General features: G+C 56.1%; 1 protein-coding gene across 1 annotated transcript in view; it reads right to left on the reverse strand.

Moving 5' to 3' along the window:
• Positions 1 to 13611, reverse strand: part of MYO7B (myosin VIIB) — a 100702-nt gene that overhangs the window by 56131 nt on the left and 30960 nt on the right. Inside the window, exons 6-13 of the mRNA XM_036254578.1 lie at positions 11240 to 11382; positions 10469 to 10582; positions 8921 to 9074; positions 6541 to 6617; positions 4176 to 4295; positions 3549 to 3691; positions 962 to 1172; positions 199 to 334 (exon numbers count right to left, since the gene is read on the reverse strand). Coding sequence (XP_036110471.1) covers positions 199 to 334; positions 962 to 1172; positions 3549 to 3691; positions 4176 to 4295; positions 6541 to 6617; positions 8921 to 9074; positions 10469 to 10582; positions 11240 to 11382 — 1098 coding nt within the window. The remainder of the gene's footprint in view (positions 1 to 198; positions 335 to 961; positions 1173 to 3548; positions 3692 to 4175; positions 4296 to 6540; positions 6618 to 8920; positions 9075 to 10468; positions 10583 to 11239; positions 11383 to 13611) is intronic.

A 13611-nucleotide genomic window follows, 5' to 3' on the forward strand; every position in this document is an offset into this window, starting at 1 on the left:
ATGGGTGAATTGCATGCTATATGGATCATCTCAATAGAACTATTGTAAACAAGACAAACCATGAGTGGTCCATTCAATTCCCTCTTTCCCAGCGCTAGCTCTGCAAAGCGACCTAACCATCTCAGCCTCCTTTCTGTGGCCCTCCTGGAAACGGACCCAGATTTGGAGGAAGGGGGTGCAGTGAGAAGCAGCACCTACCTTCTGCCTGGTAGTACACCTCGCCGGCAAAGTGGGCAATGCCGAATCTGGCATCATGGATGTTCTTGGGCTGCAGGAAGGCCTTGTTGTTGGCATGGACACTGTTCAGTTTTTGCAGCATGGTGATGTCTGTCCCCTGGAACAACACAGATACCCAATGGGCTGGAGTCCCAGAGCCCAGCCACGGGGAGGTCTGCTGGCACATGTCCACAGGGCTCGGGGCTCTCTCATGGGCCCAAAGAATGACTGACAGCCTTTCTACAGACAGGAAACGGATACCTTGGGTTGGTGGCTTGTCACAATGAGCGGGGCAAATACTGGGTTTGTCCAACTCCACTGCCAGCGCCCTGGCCCACCCTGCCCAGGGCCCAGCCCTGCTTCCCCGTCTCTGGACTAGGAGCTCTCACTGGCCGAATCTGAGAGTCTGTCTCCCCAAGGACAGGCAGATTTCCCCGAGGGCAAGGATAAAAGTGTTTCCTTCTCTTGTGCCCTGTGCAGCCTTTGGCCCACAGGTGCGTAGGAAGCCCTCTCTCAGGTGTGTTCTGGAACCTGAGGAGTGACCAAGCTGTCACTCTGCTGGAAAGTGTGTGGGGGCCAGGGAGCCTTCCTGCAGGGGTGGGGTAGGGTTGCCTGAGGGGGGCCTTCTAATTCCTAGCAGAGGTTTCAGCAGCCCCAGAATGGATGGGCCGCCGGTGGAGAGTTCCCCAGCCACTAGGAGCAGACATGGCAGGGTCTCCAGCAGTGTCCTGGGCCGGGGGCGCACCTGTGGGAAGCGGCTCTCCTCATCCAGCAGGGAGATGACGCTCATGGGCTTGAGGGCCAGCAGGTCCAGGGTGGGCTGGTTGTCGGTGTAGTGGATGAAGTCCCAGGCGATGCCCTCGGAGCGGTACTCCTCCTGCTCCAGGGTGAACACGTGCCGCACAAAGAACTGCTGCAGATGCTCGTTGGCCAAGTTGATGCAGAGCTGCTCGAAGCTGCGGAGGCACCGCCCCCACCAGGGCGCAGCGGGGGTCAGCTCCGCCCCCCCCGTTCCCCCCGCCCCCCCCCCCCCCGCAGCTGGTGGGAACCACAGGGTCCCGGCCACTGGCACAGAGCCACCCATGTGCGTGCCCCTGGAGGCACCCCCCCACATGGAGCCTGCACACGGACACACCCTCCCTCTTCTCTGTGCCTCTACGCCCATCACCTCACTTTCTCCACCCTGTGGCGAACACACTAAAAGGAAGGAGAAGGTGCCCTGGCTGGTTTGCTCAGTGGTTAGAGCGTTGGCCCACAGACCAGAGAGTCCCGGGTTCGGTTCCCACTGAGGGCACACATCTCAGTTGCAGTTTGTCCCCGGCCTCTGTCAGGGTCGTGTGGGTGGCAACATTTGATGTGTCTCTCTCACGTTAATGCTTCTTTCTCTCTCTTCCTCCCTCTCTGCCTCCTGCTCTATCTGAAGATAAATGCAAAAATGTCCTTGGAAGAAGATTAAAAAAAGAAAGGGGAAGGTGCTGACTGATGAAGGCATACCATCAACTCCCTGCTTGGGCTCCTCACCAGCCCTACCGGGCTCTTTGACAGGCCTGCCTCTCTGGATGTGGAAGTGATCCTTGGGACACCAAGTGTCATGTGATAGCCCAGCCCTGTGGGGAAGTGGCCCTGGCAGGAGAGGGGCTTCTGGAGGCTCGGTACGGACTACTGGGCTACCCCCATCCACAGAGGTACCTTTACCTGCCCACTCCTCCGCCTGCGCTTCCTCCTGGGCTCCCTAGCACAGGCCACCTTCCTTGTTCACGGGAGCCTGGTGCTGGCCTCTCGAGGCTTCAGCCTTGCCCCTCAATCCTTTCCAGCTCGACACTAGAGGAAGCTTTCTGACCTGCAGCGCCCCCAGCACCACCCTCAGGCAGGATCCAGACAGGACACAGTGGTCACCCTGCCTCTGTCCCAGGAGCGACTCCAGGCATGCAGTTCCTCCCCCCTCTCGGAGTGCTCCCAGACTGCTAACTCCTCCCTCTCGGAGTGCTCCCACACTGCCGCCTCCATCCCCCTCGGAGTGCTCCCTCACTGCTGTCTCCCCCGCACTTGGAGTGCTCCCTCAGTGCTGTCTCCCCCCCTCTCGGAGTGCTCCCTCACTGCTGTCTCCCCCCTCTCGGAGTGCTCCCTCACTGCTGTCTCCCCCCCTCTCGGAGTGCTCCCTCACTGCTGTCTCCCCCCTCTCGGAGTGCTCCCTCACTGCTGTCTCCCCCCCTCTCGGAGTGCTCCCTCACTGCTGTCTCCATCCCTCTCGGAGTGCTCTCTCACTGCTGTCTCCCCCCCTCTCGGAGTGCTCCCTCAGTGCTGTCTCCATCCCTCTCGGAGTGCTCCCTCACTGCTGTCTCCCCCCCTCTCGAAGTGCTCCCTCAGTGCTGTCTCCATCCCTCTCGGAGTGCTCCCTCACTGCTGTCTCCCCCCCTCTCGGAGTGCTCCCTCAGTGCTGTCTCCATCCCTCTCGGAGTGCTCCCTCAGTGCTGTCTCCATCCCTCTCGGAGTGCTCCCTCAGTGCTGTCTCCATCACTCTCGGAGTGCTCCCTCATGCTGTCTCCCTCCCTCTCGGAGTGCTCCCTCACTGCTGTCTCCATCCCCTCTCAAAGTGCTCCCCCATTGCTGCCTTATGTTTCCCTCCACACCACCCAGTTCAACCTCATCCCCCCGGGTCTCATGGAGGCATTTCCAACTCAGAATGGGTTGCTGATGTATGTGGAACCTCATCATCCCTGGACTGGTTGTCTTACCTGTGTTAACCCAAGAGGTGAGAAATCAGACCCCCACATTCCCCACTCTGACACTGCTGGGAGAGGGCCCAGTGGACACTTGCACAAGGCAGGACTGAGTAAGGGATAGGGCGCCGGATGACAGAGCCCTTCTCCAGGCCCCCAGATAGCTGCCTGTCACCAATCAGCCTGCAGCTCCTTCGGGGCGGGGCTCCTGCCTACATGGCCACATCTCCCACAACCAGCTCCTCCTGCCCCTTCCAGTTTCCAAAGTGGGTTTGGTCTGCTCAGCTGACCACTGGAGAACAGAAAGTGATGATGTGAATCACAATTCAGTCTGCTGTGCCTTAGGGTGCTATACTATGGAGCCCACGTCTGCCAGCCTACCCTAAGCCCCCTGCTGGCACCGCGGCCCTGCCCTCCCGTGTGCTTGCCCTGAGGTGCCGTGGGTGCCGGAGCACGCGCGGACCCCTCCCTGCAGAAACACTCGGCCTTCCAAGTGGACGCCAGCCCCTGTCCTGGAAGGGAGCAAGTGGGGGAGGAAGGCACCCTGCAGCTCGGTCAGTGAGGAGTTGGCTTATCTCCCACTTCCTGCAAGCAGGTGCACTGGGGTCATACCTATTGTTCTGGAAATTTTCAAAGCCAAATATGTCCAGGAGGCCGATGGCCCTTTGCACATTTTTGCAGACCTGGGCAGGCGGAGTGAAAATCGCAGCATTGATCTTCTTGACAATCCACAGGAAGAGGTGCCCATAGATGCCCTGAGGAGACAGGGTACCGCCAACAGGCTTTGAAGCGCAGGAGGACAGCTGCGTCTTGCTCCAAGTCCACCCAGAAAATCGCGCTCACACTGGGTCCATAGCCCTACTGAAGGTGTCATCCCTATTTATTTATTTATATTAATTGATTTTTAGAGAAAGAGATAGAAACATCAGTGAGAGAGAACATCGACTGACTGCCTCCTGCATGCCCCCCACTGGGGATCAGGCCCACAACCTGGGCATGTGCCCTGACTGGGAATCAAACCAGCGATCTCTTGGTGCAGGGTCAATGCTCAACCACTGAGCCACACGGCCGGGCGATATCATCCCTACTTTAAAGGCAAGAAGCCAAGGCCAGAGGCTAGGAGGCGCACTGTCACCAGGCAGGTGACCAGAATTGGAGTTGACCAGCTGTCTGCTCTGTCCTGCTCTCCGCCAACAAGGAGCAGGTGCAGCAGGCAGCTCCCCTCCCACAGCTCCGCACCTTGACAAAGGCATCCCTCCGGTCGGCAGCCTGGGCGATGTTCAGAGGCCTGGTGACAACCTCTCCGCGGATGACGATGGAGTGCTTGATGAGACAGTCCCGGAGGGCCTGGCGCGTCACCTGGGAAGGCAGGTGGACAGCTGATGGAGCAGGGCCAGGCTGCAGGACTCTGCCCTGCTTTGTCTTGTTCCCTCTCAAGACCAAACACCCGATGCCCAAGGCCTGAGGGTGGGAGACACCTGTAACTAGGGCCAGGCCAGATGGGGACCAGTGTCAGTGTCCTTGCTGGGCCCTGGCTGAGGAGCCTGAGAACTGGGCATTAGAGCATTCGGAGGGGTGCACAAACTGTGTGGGCCCTGAGCATCCTGGCTACCTGTTCACCTGCCCTGCTCTGGTCTCCGGGGGCTCAAGAAGGGGCTATCGCCACCAGGTGAACCTTGGAAAGCAGTGGGCAAGGAGGTCTCTAAGGCCAGGTCCTTGGCATCTAGATACGCCCCAACCAAAGCCCCTCATCCGGGAGGCCGAGGCCGAGGGAGCAGGAGTCTGCACGGGCCAGGCCCCACCTGCAGCCAGGGCTGAGCTGGCAAAACCCAAAGTGTCTACGAACCCTGCTCCAGATGAAGAACACGAACGGTAACTGTGCCTAATGCTACTATTTCCTTCCTTCCTTCCTTCCTTCCTTCCTTCCTTCCTTCCTTCCTTCCTTCCTTCCTTCCTTCCTTCCTTTCTTCCTTCCTTCCTTCCTTCCCTCCTTCCTTCCTTCTTCCCTCCTTCCTTCCTTCTTCCCTCCTTCCTTCCTTCTTCCCTCCCTCCCTTCCTCCCTCCCTCCCTCCCTCCCTCCCTCCCTCCTTCCTTCCTTCCTTCCTTCCTTCCTTCCTTCCTTCCTTCCCTCCTCCTTCCCTCCCTCCTTCTCCCTCCTTCCCTCCCTCCCTCTCTCCTTCCTTCCTTCCTTCCTTCCTTCCTTCCTTCCTTCCTTCCTCCCTCCCTCCCTCCCTCCCTCCCTCCGTCCTTCCTTCCTTCCTTCCTTCCTTCCTTCCTTCCTTCCTTCCTTCCTTCCCTCCCTCCTTCCCTCCTCCCTCCCTCTCTCCTTCCTTCCTTCCTTCCTTCCTTCCTTCCTTCCTTCCTCCCTCCCTCCCTCCTTCCTTCCTTCCTTCCTTCCTTCCTTCCTTCCTTCCTTCCTTCCTTCCTTCCCTCCCTCCTTCCCTGCCTCCTTCCCTCCTCCTCCCTCTCTCCTTCCTTCCTTCCTTCCTTCCTTCCTTCCTTCCTTCCTTCCTTCCTTCCCTCCCTCCTTCCCTCCCTCCTTCCCTCCTCCTCCCTCTCCTCCTTCCTCCTTCCTTCCTTCCTTCCTCCTTCCTTCCTTCCTTCCTCCCTCCTTCCCTCCTCCCTTCCCTCTCTCCTCCCTCTCTCCTTCCTTCCTTCCTTCCTTCTTCCTTCCTTCCTTTCCCTCCCTCCTTCCCTCCTCCCTCCCTCTCTCCTGTCCTTCCTTCCTTCCTTCCTTCCTTCCTTCCTTCCTTCCTTCCTTCCTTCCCTCCCTCCTTCCCTCCTCCCTCCCTCTCTCCTTCCTTCCTTCCTTCCTTCCTTCCTTCCTTCCCTCCTTCCTTCCTTCCTTCCCTCCCTCCTTCCCTCCTCCCTCCCTCTCTCCTTCCTTCCTTCCTTCCTTCCTTCCTTCCTTCCTTCCTTCCTTCCTTCCTTCCTTCCTCCTTCCCTCCCTCCCTCCTTCCCTCCTTCCTTCCTCCTTCCCTCCCTCCCTCCTTCCCTCCTTCCTTCCTTCCTTCCCTCCCTCCCTTCCTCCCTCCTTCTTTTTTTTTTTTTTGCTTCTGATTCTATTAATTTCCCACCAGAACAGCCAGTGGGGGTGACGTGGAATCATCTGTGTCCCCAGCACAGGCAATCTGGGCCCGTGCCTGCAGTGCCCTCCCTCCCCCAGTGGAAGCGCCATTTCTCTCTGGACTCTCCTGGAGGCTAATGGGGTGAGCACTCTTCACTCTCCCGGGAGAGCAGGGCTCACGGGGAAGCCCTAGGGATGACGTTGTGGGCAGGAGCGTTTGAGGGGCGCTGGGGAAGATCCAGAGCAAGGTCACTGGATCGGGTGCAGAGAGGAGAGCTTGGGGATGAGCGCAGTGGAGAGTGGGACACCATTTTGCTTCTTTGTTACTGTTTGCTCACACAGCTTCTCTCTAGCTCCCCAGCCCAGAGACTGCAATGGGCAGAAGGGTGCCTGGGCTGAGCTGGGAGCCTGGGAAAGGGGTGGGAAGCAGGAGCAAGAGTCTGGGGAGGGTTATGGGAATCAGGGGTCAGGGGTCTGCTGGCCCAGGTCTCTGGGGCCCCTCACAGAAATGGAAGCCGGCAGACATGGCCAAGATACCTCCAGCAACTTCACCACGGTGGGGAAGGCAGGCGTGTCCATCACGTCGGAGGAATCCAGGTTCTCAAAGACTGCAGCTGGGGGAGGAGATGGGCTCTGAGTGGCACCGCACACTGGAGCGACCGGGCAGAGGCCCTGGCAAGGGCTGGGCCTGGGGCAGCCCCTGTCCCTGGGCACTGCCCCCTGGCCCCTCCCCAGGAACTAATGTCCCAGGTGCTCTTCCTTCCTGCTGTGCTCCTGAGATCAGGGTCTGGGTCCAAAGGAAGTCTGAAGACATTTGGGCTTGTTTGGAGAACAGCCTGGACGGGGCAGGAGCAGTCATCAGCTCCCTTCAGCCCGACTCTGCCACCCACAGAAACCTGGGCTTTCCCTTGTTCTTTCCGCTAAATAAGAACAAGGTAAGTCTCCTGCAGCCTTCTCCTAACTCAGGTTTCTGCTCTTTGAGTCAAAACTCCCCCCCCCCCCCCAGGGCTGCCAGGACCAGGGGAGGAGTGAGTGTTGTTTCTGTGTGTGTGTGTGTGTTTTAACTTTAAAAAGTTATGCAATAGTCCTGGTTGGTTTGGCTCAGTGGTTAGAGCGTCGGCTGTGGACCGGAGAGATCTGGGTTTGGTTCCTGCTAAGAGTGTGTGCCTTGGTTGGTTTGTCCCCAACCCCGGTTGGGGTCGTGTGGGTGGCAGCCAGTCGATGTGTCTCTCTCACATCCGTGTTTCTCTCTCTCTCTTCCTCCCTCTCTCCCTCCTGCTCTATCTGAAGATAAATGCAAAAATGTCCTCCGGTGAAGATAAAAAGAAAAAAAAGTTGTACAAAAAAACACACAGATAAAAAAAGTGCATAAAACCCAAAGGCATGTTACAATAAATAGTTATTGAGTCCACACTGAGTCACCATCATTAAGGAAACACAGCCGCCCCAGCCTGGGGTTCAGCGCCGCCCTTTCCTGCTGAGACCACGCTTCTCTCCACTGGCGGTCGCCGCTCTCCCAGCCTCATGGACACCACTTCCCTGTTTACTCCTGGTCTTTTGACCATCTGCACAGTAATCCCTGGACAGCATTTTGTTTGACCTGCTTTTAAATGTGGTGTGAGGCTGATGCAGAGGTCTGCATTCTTGGCGCCCAACTCGGTTTAAATTTCTCTTCCACGTCCTGATGCCCTGCCTGCCAGCACCCGCCTCTGACTGGCAGAGGTGCCTGGTTCAGGTGGCAGAGCGCATGGTCCCGCCACGGCTCGCTGGGAGCAGACTTTCTTCTACGGTGTGAGGCAGTGGTTTGAGCTCGTGTTTTCCATGTGGGCACCCATTGCTCCAGAGCGCTTACTAAAGAACGTATACACGTGTGTGCGTAACCAATAGACATAGGCAACCATGCTTGGTGGGGAGCAGGGTGGGGAGGAGGGTGTCTGCGAGGAAAAAGGAGAAACGCCTGTGAACAAAAATAAATTTAAAAGCCGCCCTGGCCGGTTTGGCTCAGCGGTTAGAGCATCGGCCTGCGGTCTGGAGAGACCCGGGTTCGGTTCCCGCTAAGGGCATGTACCTCGGTTGCAGTTTGTCCCCGGCCCTGGTCGGTTGTGTGGGTGGCGGCCACTCGATGTGTCCCTTTCTCTCTCTCTCTCCCTTCCTCTCTCTCCCTCCCACTCTACCTGAACAAAAAAAAAAAAACGGAAAAATGTCCTCAGGTGAGGATAAAAAAAAAAAAAGTCGACCTTCCCCCCTGCTCTGTGAGTTGGTTTCATGAGTTCTGGAGCCATTTCTCCAAAGGCTGCCGGAGCCCCTCTCCTTTCCCTTCCTCGTTAGGGCTCCAGAGACTGCGTGCTCTCTTCTCACCGTGTCCGCAGGCAGGGGCTTGGGCTACTGTCCAGGACACCTGAACCCCCAGACCACCTGGGTGCTTCCAATCTACTCCACTTTACCTTCACCCTGAGGGGTAGCCCTGTGGGGTCCCAGTTAAAAGTAGGGGGTGCTTGATGGAGTCTTCACCTTTGGAGTGCCCTTATCTTCGACATCTTCTCCCTAACCCACAAAGCCTTCCAACTCACAGCTGAAAATGGTCAACGTGTTTTTCCAGGACAGGGTTAGACTATGTGACTTTGGTGGCTCTCTGGTGAGAGCCCTGAGAAAGTTCTTCTTCTTTTTCTTTATTGATTTAAGGGAGAGGGAGAGAGAGAGGAACATCCATGGGAGAGAGCATCCACTGGCGGCCTCCTCCCACTGGGGATCAGCCCACAACCTGGGCATGTGCCCTGACCCAGAATTGAACCAGCAACCTCTTGGTGCAGGGTCGATACTCAACCACTGACCTGGGCCGGGCCTGAGAGAGTTCTTTCTCTTCCTTCCCTGGTTCCCCCACTCTTCCACCCAGGGGTGCTGTGAGCGAGGACATTACCTATGAACTCCACGTTCCCCAGGTGCAGAATGGCCGCCAGCAGCTTGCTGAGGTCCCAGTTATCAGCGTCCGAGAACATGAGAATCTTCAGTGCCGAGCGCACGTGAGCGTAGTCCCTGGCGTCGTCCACCCCTTCGCAGGAGGTGCAGTTCCCCTGTGGAATTGGGCCTCAGCCTTGTGCTCCACCTCCTTCACGTGGGCCCACATGGCACAGAAGCCTCAGGGACTCAGCCAAAGGCCCTGGAAGTGACACTGCGTGTGCTCTGGGTGGACCCTGAGGGGCTATAGGAAGGTCCAAGTGCAAAAAACACTACCTCCGGGGCAGAACCGGAGGCCAGACAGAGTGCGGGGCTCTGGAGCTGGCACTGGCACTGGGCAGCTGTGTGTCCACGGCAAGTCGCTCGGCTTCTCTGAGCCCACTCTGCCCCCATCTGCAGTAACTCTGCCTCACCCTCTCTGGGGAATACCATGGTTCATCTGACACACACTTTCCAGGGCGCACTGTGCCTGGCTCTGTGCCACCCTGGGCCCTGTGCATGGGGGGTGGGGCTGTCTCACAAACTGTTACAGGCGCCCAGACCAAAGCAGGTGGGGCCAGCCCACCGGCAAGTGAGGCTTCCAGGAGGAGGCTCCTGAGCCGGCCCCACAGGCTGAGCTGCAAAGTGGTGCTGGGGAGCAGGAGGGCTAGGCAGAGAGCAGGAAGGGGGAGGCTGGAGCCAGGACTACAGGAGGTGGGGTCTGGAGGGACTTGGAACCATGCTACAGGCCATGGGAGAGCGGTCCGTGGAGACGTGGCCTGTCAGATGTGCATGCGGAAGGTCTGCAGGACGAGTAGGGGTCAAGCCGGCAGGGTAGGTGATAGATGAGGGCAGAGGAGGGACCAGGTCCTGCATGGTCTGGGCAAGGCAGTGAGCGCAGGAGAGGGGGTGCACGGGAGAGACTCATGAGTGGGCACTCAGGGTTCCCTTGCCAGCAGACAGGAGCAGAGGCCCTTCGGCTGCACTGTCCCAGGTGGGGTGGGGTAGGGTGGGGACCCGAGGGAGGAGGGATGCAGCCAGAGCAAGTGCAAGCAAGACCCCTGCTCTGCTGGAGTTCAAGTTCTAGACACACCCACAGGATGGGGTAGGGGCATGGAGACCACTGCCTGTGACCTAGTGGGTGACAAGCCTTTTGTTCATTGGTCTCAAAGGAAGGTAAGCGTAGTGGGGAGGGCCCATCTGCTCTGCAGGAATCATGAAGCCTCAGACAAGGGCAGGTCTCTGATGGTCGTAAAGTGGAAACCAACCACAGAGAGGGGTGGAGGGGGCCTGAAAGGGGGATCCCCTGAGAGTTTGGGCTTTTCAGCTGCTAAAGCAAAGGTTGAACCAGCACAGCAACCAGCCCTCCTTCCTCTTCCCCTCTAGCTGCTGAGAGGCGGGGGCAGGGTGGGTGGAGGGCAGGGCTGGAGGAGAAAGACCACCAGGCAAGGGGAGGCCGGGCAGGAGGCTGAGAGGGGGAGAAGGGTGGGGCGAGAAGAGGTGGGGAGGGAAGGTGGTGGGAGGGGCTCACCATGGTCAGGTAGTGGTACTCGGGGGGCGTCCCCAGGCTCAGCAGCTGCTTCTCCTCAGCGCGCATCCCCATGAGCATGCAGTAGAAGATGTGGTAGTTCCGCTCCCCCGGGGCCTGGTGGGGAAGGCAGGCTGGAGAACTTGAAAGCAACTCTCTGAAGCTGCAGGGCCTCAGACTGTTGCCCCCAGTCCTGTCCTGGCTTCTCCTCCAAGGCCTCTCAGCCAGGTATGGCTCTGGCATTGCCTTGAGGGACAGCTGACCTGGTTGCTGTCCCCATCTTGGCCCCAGGCCCAGCGGGCGCCCGCAGCCCTGTGCTGAGGCTGCCCACCCTGCCCAGGGAACCCTTCTCTCCCAGGCACTTCCCCAGAGCCCTGAAGGCACCCTCTCTAAAGTCACAGACCAGGGAGCCCTCAGCTGGAACTGGCCCCGCCTCAGATTAATTCCAGGAAAGGTGAGGAGTAGTAGCCACCAAAGGATGAAAAATGTTATATGGGTGGAAAATTCAGAACAAAAAATCCTATCATTTCTTTTCTTTGACTCTTGGGCAAGAACCATTATCATCCAATTCTAGGGACCCTTGGTCCATCTCAGGGTAGGACCAGGATTCAGTGGCAGCTAAGACCTACAGGGGAGCTGAGAAGTCCCTGGGAAGACAGGGGAGGGTTGAGATGACAGAAGGGGGCCCTTCTTGGAAGCCTCCCTAACCCCGAATCCCACTCTGGGGCAAGTAGAGATTGCTCTTGGGACCAGTGCATCAGGTGGATGCCTCACCTGCCGGCAGACCCTGGACTTCTCCAGGAGAAACTGCTCGATGCGTGCATTTTCAATCACCCCGCTGGGGTTGAAGTAGATGTCGATGTACTTCCCGAAGCGGCTCGAGTTGTCATTTCGAATTGTCTTGGCATTTCCAAAGGCTAAGGGCCAGAGGAGGGGTGCCCATGATGGACGCAGAGAGAAGAAAATGTACTCTTAGCGAGGTCCTCTGTAAGGGCTTCTCGGAGGAGGTAGTGAGGCCCAGAATGAAAGACTAAGTAGGATGGCACTGGACACCAGTGGCAGCCAAGGGTGTGCCAAGAGGAAGGCAAAGTGCAGGTAAAGGTTCAGAGGTCAGAAAACATGTGAGCTTGCAGAGAGAGAAATTTGCCTGGAGCACAGGATCCATGAGGAAGGCCGTGGGAGACAGAAAAAACTCATTAGTAGAAGGGGCTTAATACTGCAGAGCCTTGAATGCCAGGCTAAAAAATTTAGCATTCAATCTGCAAGTGATGGGAGAGGTGGGAACGCTTCTGAGGGAGTATGGGAGCAGATTTGCATTTAAGAAAGATCACTCAAGCTGCAGAGTGGAAGCTGGGTCAGAGAGGGCAAGCTTGCAAGGAGAAAGGGCAAGAGCTAGCATGGGCCAGGGCACAGGGGAGGAGGTCAGTCTAGGAGGAGTTGGGGTTACAGCATAAACCAAAGTGCATTCCATAGAGCTGTTTCTGAAGACTTTTCAGACATGAGCCTCAGTAAGAAAGATCCTTTGTATTGTGTCCTATACAGACACACCTCACCTTGCACACATAATTAAGAGAAAATATTCAGTACTGGTTCTTACCAAGAGCAATGTGCTGTGGTATTTTCCATTCTGTGCTATTTAATTGGTTTAAAAAAACTTGTTTCATGACCCACTGGTGGGTTGGGATGCAGTTTGAAATTACTGTACCACCAAACAGCATTGGTCCCATGAGACAAAAGAAAAGTATTCCTTGGTCAGACAGGTTTAGGAAACACTGGCTGTCTCTCCCTTGAGGAGTCCCAGCACCAGCAGAGGCTCCAAGAAGGGTTACTGTTCAGAAACCTGCTGAAAGTTATGGAGCCCAGAGGCAGATCCCTCTTTAAGAAAGAATCTGAGATTCCAAAATGATGGCAGAGAGAATGGAAGCTACACAGACCATTTCCCAGGACCAAACTGGAATTACAACTAAAATAAAGACAAATTGTTGGAAAAACCAACAGAAAATTAGCTGGAGAGGACCCATATAACCATGGTCAGAAAAAGGACACAAAATTGAGCCTGGTAGGAACTGCAGAGGTGTGAGAGGGCAGGCTGGGAGCCTACGGACAGCAGCCGTTTTAGCTGTGAGCAGCTCCCTCAGGGTTAAAATACCAAGCCAGCTCCACAGTGCAGAGGGCCAGGTCAGAGCATTATTTTAGTTACAGCCACTCAATGTGGGCTCTGGCAGAGGGAGAGCAGACTGGACTGGAACTGTGTGGAGAGACTCCAGATTTGGAGGACACTGGGAGTTTTGTGCTGAATTACTCTCTTACAGGACAGTAGCCACCTTACTCAAAGAGCCCCTTCCCAGAGCCCCAGAAAGAAGCAACAGCCCCTCCCTCAGGAATTTAATACCACCTGGCCAGGCCAGAGAAATGCAAACTGAGAATCATTAACAGCCAGCAAGCATCTGCCCCACCCTCTGCAAATACTCTTACCCTGAACACCTAAGGGATATTTTTCATTTAGTTCTGGGCTACAACCCAAGGCTCATCAAGTTATTGAGACTAATAGCCTTCAGGCAAAAAGCTAAAGGATAACTGAACCTTTCCTGGGTTTGCAAATCTACCCAGGAAAGTAAGTCTTGACAGTGATGTTTAACCTGGGTCCTCCTATACTTATCCAAACCCAGTAGAGGGAGCCACAACCAGTGGAATACCACAGGGAAAATCTGACAGGCTCCAAAACCCACAGAGAAGGCTAAAATGGTGAAACAAAGAAACAGACCCCAAATGAAAGAACAAGATAATTTGACAGAAAATGAAAGGGAATTAAGCAAAATATCAGAGGGAGAGTTCAGAGTAATAATCATGAGGAAGTTCAACAGCATTAGTAAAGATATAGAAGCATTGAAAACCAATCAATTGGAAATGAACCATGACATAGCAGAAATAAAGAACACTTTGGAAGGAATAACCAGCAGAGTAGAGGAGGCTGAGGATCAGATCAGTGAATTAGAAGACAGGGTAGAAAAAATTGCCCAATCAGAGAACCAAAAAAATAAAAATAAAAAATAAAAAAAACCCAGGAAGACAGCCAAAGAGAACTGTGGAACAATATGAAATGTAACAACATCCGCATCGTAGAAATTCCAGAAGAAGAAGAACAT

The sequence above is a fragment of the Molossus molossus genome, unplaced genomic scaffold, assembly GCF_014108415.1.
Source record: "Molossus molossus isolate mMolMol1 unplaced genomic scaffold, mMolMol1.p scaffold_m16_p_11, whole genome shotgun sequence".
NCBI classification, from domain to species: Eukaryota; Metazoa; Chordata; class Mammalia; order Chiroptera; family Molossidae; genus Molossus; species Molossus molossus.